Source organism: Leopardus geoffroyi, chromosome A2 (assembly GCF_018350155.1).
Source record: "Leopardus geoffroyi isolate Oge1 chromosome A2, O.geoffroyi_Oge1_pat1.0, whole genome shotgun sequence".
In the NCBI taxonomy this organism is placed as follows: Eukaryota; Metazoa; Chordata; class Mammalia; order Carnivora; family Felidae; genus Leopardus; species Leopardus geoffroyi.
Window position 1 is genome coordinate 6,238,756 of NC_059331.1, and position 19,696 is coordinate 6,258,451.

Consider the following 19,696-nt stretch of genomic DNA (forward strand, 5'->3'; position numbering starts at 1 on the left):
TAAAGGGACCGAGACCTGTGGGCGCAGGGAATGCCCCTCCCACTAGAACCGAGAACAAGTTTATTTTCCCGTTTATTTAACACCCACCCACCCCTGTCCCACCCGTGTCCGACCCGACTGGCACAGGTCCTCAGGGCACGGCAGGGAACCGGTCCTTTAAAAGCAAACCCTAAAAATAAATAAGCGTGAGTCTCCGCAGTCGGAGGGCTAATGTCCAATAGCAGCAGCGGGTCCGAATCAATTCACCAGCAGCGAATGCTCCTCCGAGGCGTCCCTGGAAGAGAAGCCGTATCAGCCGGCCAGCGGGGCAGAAGGCAGCAGTTCCCTCGGGCCCTCGCCCTCTCCGCAGCCCCCAATACCCAACTCGAACCTGCCGCAGCAGCAGAGGAGGCTGCAGGCCGAGCCGCTCCCTCGACGGAACTTGCCGGAGGTGGGGCTGTCCTGGCACTGCGCGATGTAGGCCTGGAGCTCGCTCTCCTCCGCGCCAGCACCTCCGGGGTGCTGCGGGGAAACGCGGGGTGGCCCCTTTGATGTCTGGCCTCCCCACCACCACCACCTCGCCAGCCAGCCAACTGGATCTCCTCCTGGTTCCTTCCACCAGCCACGCTTCCCCACCTCCCCCCACCCCCACGCACTCTCACTCTGTACTCACTGTCCCCTGCACCTGTCCTTCCTCATGGTGTGCTTCCCCCGGACACCTTCCCTGGCCTCCCGAATATGTGCCCCCGCATCTCAGTCAGTTGGTGCCCTCTGCTGTGCTCCAGCACCCAGAACCACACGTGACACAATCTGGGTGCTTGACACGCAACTACTGAGTTGGGTGCACACAGCGGGATCAAGGTCTGGGCTTGTACGTCCCAAGCTGATACACACGTGTGACGTTTAGGTGCTAGAGCAAGCTCCACAGGGGCCCCTCGGGCCTGGGTGACAGAGTGTGTCTGTGGGATGGTTTATCCATGTTTGCAGGGGTGGGGGGGGTGCACATCTGCTTTCAGCAGAGCCTTCACCCCCTCCCAACCTGGTAGAGGAATCAGCATCTCTTCCCCCAAGTCCTTTCTGGCTACTGGGCCTTTGCTCTGGCTGTTCCTTCTCCCAGGTGCTCTCTCTCTTCAACTCTCATCTCGTCAATCCAGAAGTTTCTGAGATGATGGCAAGCTTTGCTATCTGTGCCGACCAACCTGGTCGTCACCAGCCATACTGGCTTTCTGGCACTTGATCCGCGAAAGATGTGAGTGAGGAACTGAGTGTGGAATTCACTTTGATTCAAGTCAAAATTTAAGTAGTCACAGGTGGCTAAGATTAGTATTAGCACATTCTAGAAACTTTCCCAGACTCACCCCAGTACCAGTCTAGACCAGGGGACCCTCTGTAGCCTTCGTTCCTTTCACCAGCTGTTCACCACCCTGCCCACTGGTCCAGACTAATCTGTATACACTGCATTTCCTAGATACCCACCCAGCGCAGGGTCTGGCCCACCTGCCACCCCCACATTCTACTCCGACCCCTTTCCTCTGACCCCCGCAACCTGCAGGACCGCCACTCCCTGGACTTAAAGAGCTCCCGCCCAGACCACCCTACAGAAGAATTAGGAGCGGGGCCTTCCGGAATCCCTCAGTCCTGGGTTGAGCCTGGCCGCTTAGCAGCTGACCTCAGGCAAGTCACTAAAACTCTACAGCCTGCTCTCTCGCTTGGTAAAAGCAGACTCAGGAAACCTTACCTGGCCAGAACCCCACGCGGATGAAACCAAGACTGGCGGCTGCGATCGGCACCACCACCCCAGTCACCTCTCTCTGGCTTCTCAGAGTCTCCCACCTTCTCCCCCCTGGACCCTTCCCTCCTCACCCTGCCTCATGTGCCCTGAGACCCTACTAAGGGGACCTGGAGCCCCAGGTTCACGGCTGCGAGTATGTGAGGGCTGGCCCCACTGGAGGCAGGCTGGGGGGAGGGCGTGGGGGCCGGCGCTGACCTTGATGGTGTCGTAGGCACCAGTGATGAGCGCGATGAAAAGGCTCAGCACCATGTAGATGAAGAGGCTGATGAAGGAGTAGAGGTAGAGCTGGGAAAACAGCCAGACGAGGCTGCTGCGGCCCTGCTGGGCCTGCATCGCGGCGAACGTCACGAACATGTCGTCCCCGTTGATGAGCGAGAACAGGCACTCGGACACCATGGACAGCGAGCGAAACTGCCAGCAGGGCGGTGGGGTCGTGCCGTCAGAGGCAGCCACAGGCGGGGCCGGGGGCAGGGTGGGGTCACCGGGGGTCAGAGGGAATGATGGGCAGAACTCCCGGGAAGGTACCAGGGGCCAAGGTGGGTGATTCCGTGCCCCCCCATCAACAACCGATAAGCCAGGGGTCAGAGGGTTTAGGAAGTGGGCTTAGAGAGGGGAGACAGGAACCCCTGGACTGTGGATCCTGAGCAGCACGCCCCGGACAGCCCCTACCTTCACGTGGTAGGGCCCCAACACGATCCAGCCACAGAAGCAATAGCCCAAGTAGATGACAGCCACACAGCAGCAGAAACGCATGACGCTGGGCAGGGCCACCCGCAGCGTGGCAATGAGAATCTGTGGCAGGCAGATGGGGGGGGTGGGCACAATGAGGGCATGGGAACCCAGGTGGGACTTGCGAATGGCGGTGAAGCGGGCAGGGCCTGGCTGAAGTCACGCCAGAGCCGCCACAGAAGCCGGGAGTTGAGAAGTTGGGGTTGAGAAGGGGCAGGGTGGGGACGAGGGGGCCTGAGGCTATCCCACGACCAGACTCAGCTGGGTGCGTGTAAAGCAGCGGGCTCACGTGGCTGTGGTTCAGGTGTAGTGACACGGACATCTGGGGCGGGCAGGTATGGGGAAGAGGCTCATGACAGGCCACCTAGAGAGGCCGCTGACTGCCATACGTGTATGAATTTATCTGGGGGGGGGGAAGTGAGATCTGGGGAGCATATGGCTGCCGTCTAGAGGGTCCAGCCTGCACACCCGCGGCTTACGTTGTACTTATGGAAGAAGGTCAGATAGCGGATGACGCCGACCCAGACGAGCAAGGTGGAGGTGCCCAGGAGGATGCTGCAGACATCGTAGCTTGCCAGGTTCTAGGGACAAGAGCAGCGTCAACCCCATCTCGCCTGGCCCTTCTGGCGGGGCGGGGGGGGGGGGCAGGCAGGGTGGGGGGGAATGCGTATTAGGGGAGCAGCGCCTGGAAGGGGACAACAGGGCCCCAGGCAGGACCTACCTTGGCTTCGATGCCAATCTTCATGATGGTACCTGAGATAGTGAGCACATCGCTGGTGACCAGCAGGATGTACCAGCCGTTGACAAATTCCAGCCGCTCCCACAGGCTGATGACCCGTCCCCGCTGCCGCCACATGAACCCAACAAACTCCTGCAGGAGGTAGGAGGGATGAGAGCCTGTCCAGGCAAGGGACCCACTCTCCCCTGGCCTTTATGGCCCCAGAGCTGGGCAAGGCCGGCTTGGGCACACGTGCAGGCCACTGGAGGCAGCTCTCACGTTCTGCAGCAGAAAGCCACGGAGCAGCGAGCGGGCACACAGCAGGAAGGAGAAGGAGCAGGTGAGGATCACGACCACGTCAAACAGGAGCCGGAAGCTGTTGTCTCCTGTGAGGAGATGACGTGGGTAGAGCCAGGAGTGGCTCAGGGCCTTGGGAGACTAGGGATGGGGCTAGGCCAGGCCTAGGAGGCTGCCGGACTGGTTGTGGCTCCTCAGTGGGCTCACGGGTGACCTGGGCGAGTCAGGAACTGGGTCCATGCTGGCCTGGGACTTGGCGGGCTCCCCAGGCAGGTCAGGGCCCCCGGTCCTAGCTGGTGTGGGGCTTGGGGGCTCACCGTGCCTGAAGACGCTGGGGTGCTTACACTCCTGGATGTGGGCCTGGGTCTCCAGGCTGATGGGGATACGGCCGCTGTGCGCCTTATTGTCAAAAGTGATCTGTAGCAACACGGCAAGGCAGGAGGAGCCAGGCTGGACCTTGACACACCCAGGCTCCCAGATCCGCACGATGGACGGTCTGTCCAGCCCCATCCCCCTTCTCACCCCCACGCTGCCCTTGGCCAAGGGCCCCAGCCCCGGAGCTCAGAAGCCCGGCAGGCAATCCCTATTACTGGCAGGCCCTACACCCTTGTCCCGGACCCTGGGGCTTACCAGGACACTGAAGGTGTAGCAGTCTGGAATTTCGTTGTTGATCAGGCTCTGGAGGTTGATGGTCTTCAGCTGGAAGTGGATGGTGACGTTGATCAGCCTGGGGGGTGGTGGGGAGGCCTGGGTGAGGGGGAGGGGCTCTGCTCCTCCCGCCTGCCACCGCCCGGCCCCCACCAGTGCTCCTGCCCCAATGCCGACTCTGCAGCTTGCAGAGGAAGTGCTCGCACACGGGCATCAGCGTGGCCTTCCTCTGTCCCCGCCTGTGAGGGGGCGGCCAAGGATGCCTGGCATCCTGCCTCCCCCCCACCCTCGGCCCAGCCCTGGAGGCCCCCTCCATCAGGCAGTACTTGTGGAATTTGAGCGTGAGGTTCTTGTAACTGGCGCTGCCGTCCGAGAGGGAGAGATCATCACTGGGGGGCACAAGGGGTCTCTCAGGGGGGTCCACCCGGATGCAGTCTGAGGACAGGGAGTCAGGGAAGGGACACTGGGGGCGGGAGAGGCACAGGCAGGTCTCCCCAGAGTCCCCAACAGCCCCCTTCCCTCCTTCACTTCCCACTATGAGCTTAGCGGTTGTCATTTGTTCCCCCACTGTCTCCCCAGGACAGGGCCCAGTGTGTCTCATTCCGGACACAGGCCCTAGGGCCTGGCCCTCAGTGAGCCCCCAGACGTTTAGTGAATCAATGACATTCAGACACCACGCGTGCGTTTTCAGGCGGACCAAACGTTCCCCCGAGGACACCCCGAGCGTCGAGTCACGATCGATCGGGACAACCCTATCTCCTAGGAGGCTGGGAGGCAGAACCGGAATGTGACTCCCAGTGGCCGCGCTACCCCGCCGCCTGCTGTGTGTGCCCCGCCCCGCCTGCTCACCAGTGACAACCAGCGGATCAATGTCAAAGGTGTCGTTGGCCGGGTCCACGTGGCCGCGGTGGTAGTAGTGCTGGCAGAGGGCCAGGGCCGAGCCATTGGCCCAGGGGCCACCTCCGCCCCGCACGTAGGCATACCGGCCCAGCGACACATCGGGGAGCATCAGGTACTGAGGGCAGGGAAGGGGAGAAGCCGTCAGCCCTGCCTGCTGTCCCCTGCCTGCCCGCTCGCCTGCCGCCCCCCCGGGGGGCCCCGCACCTGGTCCACGGTGTGGAAGATGGCCTGGTAGAGCTGCTCCCGCGTGTAGGCGGCGAAGGTATCATCCGCCCCATCAGAGTAGCCCAGGAGGAAGAGGTGCCGGAAGGCAATGGTGTTCTCCTCCCGGAAGGTCACTGCCAGCTGGTTGCTGAGCCCGAACAGGATGAGCTGGTGGAGGGAGCAGGCATCGACAAAACTGGGATGGGGCCTCCCCCCACCGCCCCAGGGCACGAGTGGAGGAAGGCCCACCAGAAATCCCCGGTGAGCAGCACACAGCAGGTGTTCGTACATCTCATGCCCGAGATCAACGTTCATGAAATGTTTAGCAGGTGCCGGGTTCTGTGCTGAGCCCAAATCTACAGGGTAAGTACCACCGATGGGCCCTTGTACCGAAAAGAAATCAGAAATGTGGTAATACGCCCCGAATCACAGCACCAGACCCAGAGCTCCTTAGGGCAGGGGCTCGGTCTGATTCGTCTTGGGGTCCCCAAAGCCCACCATGGGGCCTGGGATGGCAGCAGTATCTGCTAAGCCACCGGGTCAGTTCTCTTTGAGGCACCAGGCTGCCTGGGTTCAAGTGCCAGCTCCCCATGCTTGGTTGCTCTGTGATTTTGGACAAATCCCTTCACCTCTCTGGGCCCTGGCTGCCTCATCTGTAAAAGGGTGGCAATAAGAGTTGCCAGGACCTCCAAGGGCATTTGTGAGCTTACCAGGAGCTGTTCCCACACAGACCTGGGAGAGCTTTGGGACTGATCACTGCCATTGTCACTGTCCTTACGTTGCTGCAGCATCAGGACTAGGCTCTGACTCCAGGACTCTCCTTCGAGAACGGCGGCGGCCACAGCTGGGTTCTGCTGGGGCCTCTGCGCGACTCACCTGCACAGTGACCACCAAGATCTTCACGACTTGCAGCATCAGCTTGAAGGGCTTGCGACCCTTGGCCCGGAATTTGTCACAGGGACTCATGAAAAAGTATTTGAGGCGGCGACGCAGGTCCTCCTCTTCCGGAGGGACCGGGGAAGCCCCGGCCCGGGTGCCATACCCAGGACTGGGTGTCAGGAGGCGCTCCGTCTCTGAGGGAAAGGGAGAGGGCAGTGGGGACCACCTGGCAACAGGGGAGACGGGTCCCCCGCTCCAGCCAAGAAAAGAATTCCCATCGAAGAAATCCCAGAAACTCTGCAACGTTTTATGGATACACCCAGCAATAGTGCTCAGAGGCTACCAATTCCGATTTGGGGCTCAAAAGGGCCTGAGCTGATGCGTGACCCTGTTGCTCACTGGCTGGGGCAGGGCACCCGGCCTCTGAGCCTCAGCTTCCTCCTCTGCAAAATGGGGCAGTAATCTCTCTCACCGGGAAGCTGAAGGTCTGATGCTCACAAAGCATCGACCACAGAGGCTGGTGCGTGGTAAGAGTGTCCGAATATCCCAGCCTCGTTCCAGTTGTCGGTTTGTGGGGAAAGCATGAATGGCTTCCACTGGCTTCTCACAGGGCACTCAAGCCTCCAGGGCTTATATCAACTCCAGCCCCCAGGTGGGAGCATGGAGCTCAGCTACATTCCAGCTTTTTCTTTCTTTTTTTTTTTTTTTTTTTTTAATTTTTTTTTTCAACGTTTATTTATTTTTGGGACAGAGAGAGAGCATGAACGGGGGAGGGGCAGAGAGAGAGGGAGACACAGAATTGGAAACAGGCTCCAGGCTCTGAGCCATCGCCCAGAGCCCGACGCGGGGCTCGAACTCACGGACCGCGAGATCGTGACCTGGCTGAAGTCGGACGCTTAACCGACTGAGCCACCCAGGCACCCCTGCCCGTTTTTTCTGGTCAAACACCCAAAGAAGGGCCCTTCTGCTCATCGCTCATGGTGACCTGGCCCACCCAGCTGACACTCTCACAAGCCACAGGCCTGAAGAAGGAGAGATCGACAATAACAGAGCACATTTGCTCAAGACTCACTGTACCCCAGTGGGTGTCGTTATGCCATTTATACGTCAGTTCGTGAGCTAATATAGCATCTTCATTAAGGGTCCCAACTTCTGGAAATCACACAGCCCTAGAAACAAATCCCAGACCTGCCACTTCCCAGTTGGGGGATCCTGGACATCTTTTAAAACCTCCGTGTCCTCATTTGAAAAGTGGAAATTAAAAAAAAAAAAAAAAAAGTCTACCCTGAGGCTGAAATTCTGGAAGGTGTTCTGAGAATGAAGACAGACAAGACGAAAGCCTCGGTTCAGCTCTAGAATCTTATCAATTCTTCAGCAAACAGGGACTATTCTAAGCATTACTCGTTCCCTTCACTCCTGATCAGCCCAAGAGGAAAGTCCAAGGTTTCATCACCTGCTGGGGTCACAGCTGGTCACAGCAGCCCAGGACCATCCCTGACAGCCCCCCCCCCACACACACACACCCCTACTGGGAGAACCCTGCTTCTTTCCAGGACCTGGCTGGCTGGCTGCCTGGCACAGCCACCAGGATGAATGTGGCACCGTCAGAACCTGTCGTGCAGGGAGGGCCAGCTCCTGGCTGGTCCCCTTGGAGCTGGGATGTTGTTGTGGAGTTGTTTACAAGACAGCTGGATGGGAAGCCAGAGGGCAGGCCCGCCTCCCTAGCTGGGATCACAGTTAACCCACCCCAGATCCTACCAGCAGGGACAGCTGAAAGACCAACACAAAGGGTCCTCCTCCAGCCCCACCCCCCGCATTAAGAAGCAGAGACTGAAAATACTGGAGGCCGGGCAGCCACCTTCTGAGTTCAAGGAAGCTGAGCTTCCATGGGTTTGGACTTATAAAATCGAGTTAAGTGCCAAGGTCAAGGAGGCAATCCCCCCGCCAGCTCACTGTCTGAGTTTAGAGAAGCTGAGCGTTGCCTCCTGGATTGGGGAAGGGAATCCTGGGAGTTTCACGTGAGGGTTAGAGAAGCTGGTGCCCGCTGAGAGTTCCAGCAAAGCTGAGCAAAGCAGAACGCAAACCCTGGAAACCTCCCCCGGCGCGAGCTGGCGAGGCTGGCGGCCCACCCGCTGCCTGAGTTTAGGGACTCTGAGCACAACGTGAGTCCAGGAAGAGCACTCGGCAGTCCCGCCACTCCGAGGTCGGAGGAGCTGGTGCCCACCTGTGGCCCAGGTTCTAGGAGCCATCTGTCCTTATCTCCACTCCCGGGAAGCTGAGAGGTCAGCACCGGAGTTTAGGCAAGGGAAACCGGGAGCTCAGCCGCCCCAGGTCGGGGAAGCTGGCCGCCCGCCCGCTGCCCGCGTTCGGAGACCCGCGGGGCCGCGCGCCCTCACCTGAGCCGCGCCGGCCCACGGGGGCTGCCATGCCGGGACGGGGAGCGCCGGACGCCGGCGGGCGCGGCGGGGCAGCCGGGGTCCGAGCGCCCGCCGCTGCCACTGCGGCCTCGCTCCCTCGCGGTGCAGCTTCAAACCCTCTCGCATCAGCTGACTCGAGCCGCGGTCACGTGATCGGAGCGGCGCCGAGCCCCCCCCCCCCCCCAGCCACTGGAAGCACGTGACCGGATCCTGTCCCACCCCCTGCGCCACGACAATCCCTGCGGCCGCAGCACGCATGCGTTGTCCTCGGCTGGCGACTTGCGGGGCGGAGGGCGGTCTTGGGGCCCTAACGCCGCCGGTCCCTGAAGGTGCTGGGGGATGGGCTGGCCGTGAGAACGCCAAAGTAGGGCTGGTTCCGTCCTGGCTCCTTGCCACGCCTCCGTCCGGTGCCGGATTCTTGAGTTCCACGTTCAAGGCTTGACCCCTTTCCCTCCCCAGAGTCCGAGGATGATCGTCCGTCCTGTCTCATGGCTGCTTCTCTGGCCTGGCAGAAACCTCATGCTTACTTGCCATCTCTTTCGGCTTCCGCTCCTCTCATCTGAACTGTCAGCAAATCGATGTCATTTCCTAATTGTGTCCTACATAGGACCACTTATCCCCACTCCTATGGCCGTCAGCCGAGAGTCCCTCATCATTCCTGGCCTGGACCACGGCAGCCACCTCCTTCCTAACCTGAGGCTCCCACTCCTGCCCCCTGCACTACACTGTCCAGGCAGCAGCCGGAAAGCATTTTGGAAGAGTAACTCCTGTTGAGTCTTCTGCCACACCTGTCGACGTCTTCCCGTTGCTCAAGGATAACAAGCAAACTCCCACCTCAGTCTGCCGGGGCCCTCCGCTCTGGCCCCAATCTCCCCTAGCTCATCACTCAACAGCCCCGGGGCCTTTGCACACTCTCGCTTTGAAGCACGCTGGTTAAGAACTCAGGCTCTGGCGGACAGACAGTTGGGATTAAATCTAGGCCCTGCCAACTGCCACTTACTTTTACATCCGCCAAAGGGTCCCTTAAACTCCACGTGTCTGGTTGCTCGTTTGCAAAATGGGGATATTTAGTCATAGTTACCTGTCTGGTGAAGCTGTGGGATTAAAAGAGAAAATGCGAGAGCATAAACTGCAAGGGTACAGAGCAAGGCCGGGCAACCAGTACTGACAAATTAGTGGGTTATTGGGAGTCTAGAATCCCTCCTCAGGAAAGCAGTCCCCCCAGTAACTGCTTTTCAAAGCTTTCTGAAATTGGCATCTGTGAGTTCTGTGAAGGCCAAGGCCGTGCTTATCTTGCTCTCTGTTGAGGCTCCAGGAAGCAACAGATTTTGGCTGAACACATAAATGAGCGCCTTTCTGTCCAGTGCTGTACCTAGAACGTGGGCTGTGAAGGGCGTGGGGTAGGCTGTGCGAACACAGAACACATGGGATAGGGCTGGGCTGCCGGCCAGGTCTCCTATCAGCCTCCATTATCAGCCTTCTAGACTGTCAACATGCCAGAAATTCCACCACTCAGAGAAAAGCCAGAGGGAAGGGATCCTGTTCAGACCACCCGCCAAGGAAGTCTGCCCTTGACTAGGGTGGCTAGGGTGCTCTTGGGGAGCAGGGTGGTAACTACGGTGGGCCAGTGTGAGACCTTGTGGGGGAACGGGGAAGCCTGGATTACGGGCAGGGAGCCAGGACATTGGGGTTCCAGCTATGGCTGGCACGGGCCACACCCTCCCCCATCTCCCGAGGAAAGGGCTGTGCCTTAGTCGAAAAAGAGAAACAGGGAAACCACAACACAGAGCCAGGAGGCAGTGCGAGGATTTTACTAAACTGCACGACACACAACTTCCCCAGGCCCCCGGGAGCATCGGCGTCCACTTCAGCCGTCGGGCCCCAGCAGTGCCCCTTGCTCCCGCACCCACTCGGGACTCTCGCCAGTAGGGAGGGCTGGGCTGACAGTGTCATGGTTGGGGGAGCAGGGTTCGGGATGAGACTCGGGGTTGGAGTCGGAGCTGGGCCCAGGATCTTGGTCGGGGCTGGGGCCAGATCCGTGGTCAGGGCTGGCCACAAGGTCGGGATCTGCGTCGTGACCAGGCTTAGGGTCAGAAGCTTTGATAGAATCAGGGGTGGGGGTAGATTCGGAGCCAGAGACAGCTTTGGGGCTGGGATTAGGGAGGGAGCCCGGCTCGGAGCCAGGGTCAGAGCCAAGGCCAGAGCTGGGGCCAGGGCTGAGGCCCAGGCCGGAGCCGAGAACAGACACAGCATCGGGCCCCAGGAGGGAGACCTGCCCGGGCCGCAGCATCGAAGCAGGACTGAGGCCCAGGCCTGCGGCGGCCGCCGCGGCCGCGGCCGCCGCTGCCGCGGCGGCGCCCTCGTGCACGCGCTTGTGCTTGGTGAGGCTGGAAGCCTGGCCGAAGGCCTTGCCGCAGAGCTGGCAGCGGTAGGGGCGCTCTCCGGAATGCACGTGCAGGTGCTGCAGCAGCGCGGAGCTCTGCCCGAAGGCCTTGGAGCAGTGGGGGCAGGCGTAGGGCCGCTCGCCCGTGTGGATGCGCAGGTGGTGCTGCAGGTTGGAGCTCTGGCCGAACGCCTTGCCGCAGTGGGGACAGCGGTACGGGCGCTCCGCCGTGTGCGTGCGCTGGTGCTGCAGCAGCGCCGAGCTCTGGCCGAAGGCTTTGCCGCACTGCGGGCACGGGTACGGCCGCTCGCCCGTGTGCGTGCGCAGGTGCTTCAGCAGCGCGGAGCCCTGCCCGAAGCCCTTGGCGCACACGGGGCACTTGTGCGGCCGCGGGCCGCCGTGCGTGCGCAGGTGCTGCGCCAGCAGCGAGCCGTGCCCGAAGGCCTTGCCGCACACGGGGCAGTGGTGCGGCTTCTCGCCGCTGTGGCTGCTGCGGTGCTTCAGCAGCGTGGAGCGCCAGCCGAAGGCCTTGCCGCAGGCGGCGCACTGGTAGGGCCGCGCGCCCGTGTGGATGCCCCGGTGCTGGGCCAGCGTGGCGCCGTGGCTGAACGACTTGCCGCAGTCGGGGCAGCGGTAGGGCTTCTCGCCGCTGTGGGTGCGGCGGTGCTGGCTCAGCCCCGAGCTGCGGCGGAAGGCTCGCCCGCAATCGGGGCAGGAGAAGGGCCGGGGAGGGCTGGCAGGCGCAGGAAGCACCGCGGGGCTGGCGGCCAGGACCTCGGGAGTGGCAGTGAGGCTAGACGAGAGGGGGTCCAGGTCTGGGGCTTCGGTGGGGCTGAGGGTGTCGCTGTTGGGGTCAAGAACCAGGGGGACAGGGCCGATGACGTCTGGATCCAGGTCGAAACTTGAGGACATGGGGTCGAGATCTTGGGGATCCGAGTCACGGGTCCCCGAGACGGAGCTCGGAGCTTCAGCATCGGGGTCCAGATCCTCAGAGACGGGCTCCAGATCTTCATAGCTGGGGTCCACATCTTCGGAGACAGTGTTGAGGTCTTCTGGGTCGGGCTCTGGGTCCAGCTCTTCAGGGTTGGGGTCCAGGTCCTCGGAGTCAGAGTCGAGCTCGTCGTAAGCGGGCCTTGGGCCTTTGTGGCCTGGGTTCCTGACCAGGACCGAGCGCCGCATCCCTGGTGTGGAAATGCTGGCTGCTTCTAGGGCCGGATCTGCAGGGGTGAGGACAGAGGGTGGGTGGAGGTAGGTGCTGGAGAACAGGGGGTCTCTCTTGGCGTCTGGGCAGGGAAGTGAGAGGGGGCCGCGCCCCACAACCCATCGCTGCACACACACACATGGATCCTTCTCTTGTCTCAGACGGCAGGGAGACTTGTGGCAAGCCCCAGACAGGGCAGGGAGAAGAGGGACCCTGGTGGGACACGGGGGTGGGGCGGGGCTTCCCTTCTCAGCACCACACCTGGATGGAAGTCATGGGACCCGGCACTAGAGGTCTCCAGTACCCAGTTCCAGGGCTCTGCCCCTCTCTGCATCTTGGGCTCCTCCTCCCGTGGGAAGCTTGGGTCCTGTGGAGGAGAGAGAGTCCAGGCTTCCTACCCCCTTGGCTGGGGTCCCCTCACGGGAAAGAGGGATAAGTCCCTGGGTTCCTGTGCTTGCTCGTAGTACACGGCCTGAATCCCAGTTCCATCACTGGGGAGGGCATATTTGGGGTTTCCCCTGACACCTCGGGCTTGCCTCGTAGAGAGGAGCATTGTGAGCTCTGAAGCTTGGATGTGGGGGGTGAGTGGGGGGCAAAAAGCACCTGGTACTCATCTTGGGTCCCTGGGGGAGGGCAGGGGCACCTCTGGCTTGCTTGCTGGGGAAGAGACGACCTGAGTGCCAGACCTCACAGTTCCGGGGTGGGAGTAACGGTCAAGACCCTTGTGTACCCGAATGCCAAGTTCCTAAAGCTAGAGAGGGTGGGGGAAATGCTGTAGGACCCAGTGGGACGCAGGGAGACCCATGGACCCCATAGCCAGGAGAGCGGGGACAGGTGTTGGTATACCTGTCTGCCCAACTGGATAGAAAACCTGAATTCTAACCCCTAGCGGGGCGGGGGGGGGGGGGGGGAGGCGCAAAAATAATACCTGGGGCTCCTCTTAGGTTACTGGGGGGGGGGGGCGGTCTTGGGTCACCTCCTAGAAAAGGGGAATTCCTGAGTAACTGAGCCAATGGCTGAGATATGGCGACGGGTGTCAGGACCCTTTTATCCTCTCCTGGAGAAAAGATCCTGAATTCCATCCAGCCCCATGCCTGGTGGTTGGGAACAAGGTCTAGAAACAATAGCTGGGACCCCTTCTGGGGAGCACAGGGAGCTCAGCATTACCTGATGGGGAGGCGGTCTGGAGCTACCCACTCCATGGGTGGGGGTTGGGGAGCAAACGACAAATAGATCTGATCCTGGAGGGAGAGGGACATCCTAGCCACAACCCCACAGCTGGAAGTGGCTAAGCAAGAGGGTGGAGTTCTTAGATCACCTCCTGAACCCAGACACCACATTTGGGGGGTGGGGGGGGGGAACAATGCCTGGGTCCCCTTCTGGGTTCCTGGGGGGCAGGGGGACCTTTAGATTGCGTCCTGAGGAAGGGCCTTCCCAAATTCCCATCTCTTAGCTGGAAGGGGGGGGGGGGGCATTCTGAGTTCCTGGGGGGGGGGGCAGGTGGACCCCTGGATGACCTCCTGCGAAGGGGCTTCCAGAACTCTGGCCCCCAAGACTGGAGAGTAGGGGGAACAATAACGGGGCTCCAGAGGGTCAGAGGGAACCCCTGGATCCCTCTCTTGAGGAAGGGCCTCCTGAACTCCCGACCTCAGGCTGGAGGGTGGGGAGAACAATACTTAGACGTCCTCCACGGTTCCTGGGATGGAGGGGGTCTGGATCGCCTCCAGGGGAAGGGGCGTCCTGAGCTCCCGACCCCACAGCTGAGGGTGCCCCCCCCCCCATACCTCCCGATTTCAGGCGCCTAGCTCCGGCTGGGCCCTCCCCCGGGGACGCGGCGGCGGAAAGGGCGCGCTAGGCCCGCGGGCCGCGGGGACCCCCTCCCCTCACGCCCGCGACCCCGCTCTCCCGGGCGGGGCGGGCGGCGCGCGCGAGCGGAGGTTGGGGGGGAGGCGGACAGAGGTCGCCCCGGGCCGCGCCCCGCGCCCGCCCCCGCCCCCGCCCCGGCCGCGACCCCGGCCCCCGCCCGCCCGGCCCGCTCGCGGGGACACTCACCCGGCGCCCCTCGCCCCTGCCCGGCCCGCCGCGCCCCCGGGGCCCGCAGGAAGCCCCCCGCCCGCCAGCCCCGCCGGCGGCCCCCTCGGCCCAGCGGCCCCGCCAGGCGCTCCCGGGGAGCGAGAGGGGCCGGCCGAGGGCCGCAGCGGGAGCTGCTGGGACTTGTAGTTCGCCCGCGCCCGCCGCGGCCGTCGCCATCGCTGCCCCCGCCCCCCGGGCCAGCCTTTGTCCCGGCCCGGCCGCCCCGGCCGCGCGGCCGCGCCTTTGTCTGCGCCGCGCCCTCCAGCGCTGCCCTCGCCCCGGCCCGGCCTGGCCCCGCGTCTCAGCCTCTCGGGGTCCCTCTCTGCCCTCGCCTGCCTCGACCCCTGTGTCTGTCTCTCCTGTCTCTGTTTCCATCCCTGTTCCCCTCTCCGCGCCTAGCTCTGTTCCTTTCTGTGTCTCTGTCCCTCTCCTCCTGCGTCTCTCTGTTTCAATCCCTTTGCCTCCGTTCCTGCCACTTTTTTCTGCCTCTGCCCCTCCGTCTCTCTTTCTGTCCTCCTCTGTCTCTGTCTCTGCCTCCTGCCCATGTGTCTGACTCTATCTTTGTCCAAAAGGCACCAAACCTTGTTTCCCTGGCCGACTGGCACTGCACAGAAACACAGCCAAGGCTCGGAGAAGCCCTGCAATTTACAAAGTTGTTAATCTTTGCCCAGCCCAGCGTCTCCCTTTAAGATTCTGCCAGGAAAAGGGCTGGGAACGCTGTCCCTGAGTGTTTTCCTCCTACCCGGCTGATGGGTCACTCACTGCTGTCACTGGTGCGGACTCCCTGTGCCTGATGCCCACTGGAGTGACGATGATCTCTGGAGAAGCCTAGGCCAGAGCTGGGAAGGGCTCTGGGCAGACTTTACCTGGAGACACAGATCCCCGGGAAGAGGGAGTGAAAAACAGCCCCGGCAGCTGGCAGCTGGGCCGTGATGTTCTTCACTGAACATAAACAACAGTCACAGAATATAAACAATGATCACACAAGGCCGCTCTGTGACCATGTCTGAACCAAGCCAGAGACAAGGACACACTGCAACCACAAAAATGAATACACACCCTCCTCTCCCGACCAACGCGAGTGACTACTGCTTCTTACCAACGATAGCCCCGCGTCCATTCTTCCACTGCTGAGATAAAAATCATCAAGATACCCAGGCACCAACCCGCTCCCTGCTAGCACCAACTTAGACTTGGCCTCTACTGTCTTCAGCTGTCTTTAAAACTACCCAGCACATGTCTGCATCCCATAAGACGCCCTCCTGTCCCACAACACCCTCTTATGGAGGCACCCCATGGTTCCTATTATGTGATCTTTCCCGCTGGAGCAAGCTAAAAAAAAAAGTTTTTTTTTTTTTTTTTGATGACAGGTGTATTTCTGATGGTCGTTGGCCAGTTAATTTTGGCACCACCTACCCTTGAAGACAACCTCAAGTACATCAGGCCTCCAGGAGTCTTCTCTCTCCTGTCGTGAACCTTCTAGATCTGTGCTGACCTTATGGTCTGAAACTTGCTCTCCACGTTTCTGCGGGAAAGCCCACAAGAAGATCTGAGAGGTTTGAGACTGAAATTGGATTATGTCACTGGTTCCTCACCCCGTCGCCTCCCGGAAGATCCCATAACAAATAATACTTGTAATAACAGCTGTTGTTTCTGTCTGCCAAGTACCTCAGTCAGAACCTTGCTTTCTCTTTGTGGATCCTTCCCCACTACTCCAGTCTAACACAGCCCCCCCCCCCCCCGCCGCCCCACTAATATTCGATCTAAGCTTACCAATCAGACAACTCCATCCCCTGGCCACAATAAGTAGGTCTGAGGACATGACATTGGAGGGTCTCATTCTTTCTCTGGGATCGTCAGCTGTATGTAGGACCTCATCTTACCCGCAGCCACCTTGTGCAGTTGTCTGGAAGAACAGTCTGCAGACTGAAGCCAATCTACACCAGGATGTACAGGTGAAGTCGGAGAGACAGTTCTGGCAACATTGGTTGAGCTCCTGGATAGAGCCATACCTGAAGCCAGACGCCCTGATCCTTTCCATTACCACGAGCCAACAAATTTCCCAGACAGTCGGGATAGTTTTGCCCCTTGAATCCCTATTCTGTCCCTTGAATCCATGATAGTCTTAACTTATTTAGAATTAGTACCTGGGAAGGGAAGGATATTGAGGGAAATGACTTCAAACGTGGGATTGGCTGAGCAACGTTGAGGTAGAGGGCCGGGGCCACCGCGTACACATACGTATTCACTTTAAAGTGAAGGGCACTCCCTAGATTTATACAGTGCACAATCTGCCCTGAGAAGAGCCTTCCTCGAGAAACAAGAAATCTCTGTTATGTGGAAGAAAAATAGCTTCTTAAAACCCTGCCTATTTTATCTCGGGACTCTAAACACGCGTCTCTTGAGACTGTGGTTTGAGGGTCTTTGGAGAAAAACATGGAGGATGTTGAAATACGTGAGAGCCTTCATAAGGTCTTCAGAAAGGTCTCCTTCGACAGACGCAAGCTGCCTCTGCGGACTTCTTGAAGGAGAGACTAGCGTCTGCTTGATTTTGTGATTGCCAGAGCTGAATTCTCTGCCCCAAACTAGAAGAGGAAGTTAGTAATGAGGTGGGAGATAAGATTGGGACTCTCGGAGAACCAGGGCGCATTAGATGCCTCAGGCTACTCTCTAACACCGAACACTCCCAGTCTATAAACGTACAATTATTCTCCGTTGGGAGGAGCCTATTAGCTGACTTTCCACCCTCCGGATTGTAACCTGGAGCAAAATAGATGCTAAGGGGATGGCAGGCACAGGTCTGTTGCTAGGAAACAAGGTCCAGAAAGGTTGGTCTCCGGGCTCAAAGATCCTGGTGAGCTTTGGGGAACCAAATCACCCAGGGGTGGGCTAGTGGACCGGCCATCCAATCATGGCATTCTATCCCTCTGGGCACAGTGATTGGCTCACAGCTAGGCATGTGACTCAAATGCGCCAATCAGCGTGTCCCTTAAGTTCCACTAAGAGAAGTTGGGGGCAAGACCCCTCCCTCTTTCTTTGAGGCTTTAATCAAAAGGATTTGGGTTATAGCATCTTTTTATAGCGTCCTTGGAACCCAATGGTTCCAAGCCACCACTTGCAGGGATACAGGACTGTCAACTGGCGAGGGAGAACAGTCCTGATAGTCACGTGAGACCTAATTCCACATTTTATTTCTAAGTTGTGAAAAACAAAATTCAACCAAAGAAATTTGAAGATCTAATTGGTCTTATTAAATGACTCATGAATGGGGCAGCATCCCTTGTAACGCGTAGGGGGCATTATGAGGAATTGTGCAAAATAGAAGGTATTTCTAGGAAGGAGGGCAGGGCGAGAAAGTTATAAGCAAAAGAAAAAGTGTTGTCCCAGGCAAAGTCACTTTCCCTTAGGGGAAGGCAGTGGATCTTATTGGGTAGATTACCTCATTACCTTCCGTTGGGGGATGGGGAAGGCCTCTGTGACAGATGACCTTATTGGTACATATCAGAAAATTACTGATAGGGGGCGCCTGGGTGGCTCAGTCGGTTAAGCGTCCAACTTCAGCTCAAGTCATGATCTCATGGTTGCTGAGTTCGAGCCCCACATCAGGCTCTGTGCTGACAGCTCAGAGCCTGGAACCTGCTTCGGATTCTGTCTCTCTCTCTCTCTCTCTCTCTCTCTCTCTCTCTCTCTCTCTGCCCCTCCCCTGCTCACACGCTATCTCTCAAAAATAGACATTTAAAAAATTTATAAAAAAAGAAAATTACTGATCGATAGATTAAAATTTACATTTCTGGAGGAGGTTGAAACTGCAATTAGGTCATGTATTAAGCCCCGGTTTGGTGATTTAGCCTGGCCCCAGTAACACTGTTTGGAGCCTGTGGCTTTCTTTTTAACAACGTCAGTAAAATCCCTTTCTTCTTCAACTGGAGCAAGCTGGGTTTCTGTCACTTGCAACAAAAATGACCTAAGACGTTAAAAAACTATGGGCACCTGTGCAGCTGCAACCTGGTCTAAGAATGGTACGTGCACATTTTGTGTCAACCTTGTACCCATTCTAGGAAGGAAGAATTAAGTGCCATCCCATTTTACAAATGAAGTGAGGATCAGAGCACACCATCACTTGCCCAAGGACAGACAGGCAGGTAAGTGGCAGGTCTGAATTCTGCTGCTCGGTGATGAAATGTTTTTCTTTAAAAATTAATCTGTTCTCAAAAAAAAAAATAATCTGTTCTCCCAGGTGCAATCCTATGTTATTCATCTTATTTTATCAGCCTTTTGGGTTTCTGTAGTTAAAATGAAATGCCTTTTTTGGTGGTGGGAAGGGGTGAGTGGAATACAGGAAGGGTAGCCATAAATCCATAAAATACATCCCAAATCATGATGAAGTATCTTTCTGCACTGAAAATATTTCTAGTGGAGTTCTCATTCTTTCCCAGCAACCCATCCCAGGGCTAGTCAGTTCCATTGTTAGAAAATGCTTCAATTTGTGCAGAAATCTGCCTCCTTGTAGCTCCTACCCATTATGTTTCATCTGGTGTCTGGGTTGTTGCTTCAAACCACTTCTAGAACCAGGCGGGAGCACAAATAATCCTGCAACCAGAGCTACATGGAAAGGAATACCAAAGTAAGCTTTCTCAGCTTCCTGGCAGGCAAGGCAAAAAGGAATAGCCTTTTTGTTAAGAGTAGTCAAAAAAAAAAAAAAAAAAAAAAAAGAGTAGTCTTGTCAACAAACAGACCAGCTTCATCAGGAGAGCCTGATTTTGTCCTGGGGATCTTTGTAGGCTGGGTTTATTGCAGTGGTTGTCAACCAAGACAACTCTTCCCCCCAGGAGACATTTGGCAATGCCCAGAAATATTTTCGGTTGTCACAACTGGCTGGGGTAGAGGGAGAATGCTGCTGGCCCTTAGCGGGTAGAGGTCAGGGATGATGCTAAACATCCTACGATGCACAAGAGGGCCTCTAACAATAAAAAACTATCCCATCCAAAATGTCTATAGTACTGGGTTTGAGAAATCCCGGTTCATCAGGAGGTAATTCACAAATGTGTCATGTACATCTTTAGTGACAGCAAGAAGAGGTGTTTTGCAGCTAGCAGACCCTTGCATGGCTAATATGAGTGCAGCCAAAAGGGCCATCTTATTCTGTAGGACCCAAAGCTGGGCTCCTGCCCTTCCTGTGTAAATGACAACCTGGCCTCACAGGATTGCTGCCCATGGGGAGAGGGCTCCTGGTTGGGCTTGAGGTTGGCTCTCAGTGGCTCGTTGGATGGGAGGCCTTGGTCTTTGAAGGTCTGACTATGGAGTCAGGGAGCCATGTTCATTCCCCAAAACCAGATTGGCAGCAGCCCACTGAAGCAGGCCCTGGGCATGGCCACCAACGCCCATTTTTTTTTTCCAGATCACCACACCCGAGACCTTCAAGATGGGGGCGCTGTCCAAGGTACCATTTGTTGACCTGCTTGTCAAGCCCCGTCAA

The 19,696-nt window shown here is 58.4% G+C and overlaps 2 protein-coding genes across 6 annotated transcripts; both read right to left on the minus strand.

The window, feature by feature from the left end:
* Positions 1-168: 168 nt before the first annotated feature.
* MCOLN1 (mucolipin TRP cation channel 1) lies at positions 169-8,768 on the minus strand. Of its 2 annotated transcripts, none has more exons than XM_045496493.1 (14): positions 8,543-8,768; positions 6,144-6,340; positions 5,268-5,435; positions 5,013-5,178; positions 4,490-4,598; positions 4,146-4,242; positions 3,833-3,932; positions 3,498-3,604; positions 3,222-3,371; positions 2,980-3,081; positions 2,441-2,563; positions 1,967-2,182; positions 371-501; positions 169-274 (listed from the first exon to the last, which is right to left on the minus strand). In XM_045496493.1, exons 1-14 carry the CDS (start codon positions 8,571-8,573, stop codon positions 238-240), a joined length of 1,734 nt encoding a protein of 577 aa, XP_045352449.1. In that variant the 5' UTR covers positions 8,574-8,768; the 3' UTR covers positions 169-237. The 2 variants fall into 2 exon arrangements, with proteins under 2 accessions (XP_045352449.1, XP_045352450.1); XM_045496494.1 differs by having other exon boundaries at positions 8,371-8,683.
* A 1,585-nt stretch (positions 8,769-10,353) lies between these two features.
* Positions 10,354-14,412, minus strand: ZNF358 (zinc finger protein 358). 4 transcript variants are annotated; one of them, XM_045496505.1, is made up of 3 exons: positions 14,200-14,412; positions 12,409-12,514; positions 10,354-12,163 (listed from the first exon to the last, which is right to left on the minus strand). In XM_045496505.1, exons 1-3 carry the CDS (start codon positions 14,395-14,397, stop codon positions 10,431-10,433), a joined length of 2,037 nt encoding a protein of 678 aa, XP_045352461.1. In that variant the 5' UTR covers positions 14,398-14,412; the 3' UTR covers positions 10,354-10,430. The 4 variants fall into 4 exon arrangements, with proteins under 4 accessions (XP_045352461.1, XP_045352462.1, XP_045352463.1 ...); XM_045496506.1 differs by lacking the exon at positions 14,200-14,412 and adding an exon at positions 13,315-13,999; XM_045496507.1 differs by lacking the exon at positions 12,409-12,514 and having other exon boundaries at positions 14,200-14,320.
* Positions 14,413-19,696: the final 5,284 nt, after the last annotated feature.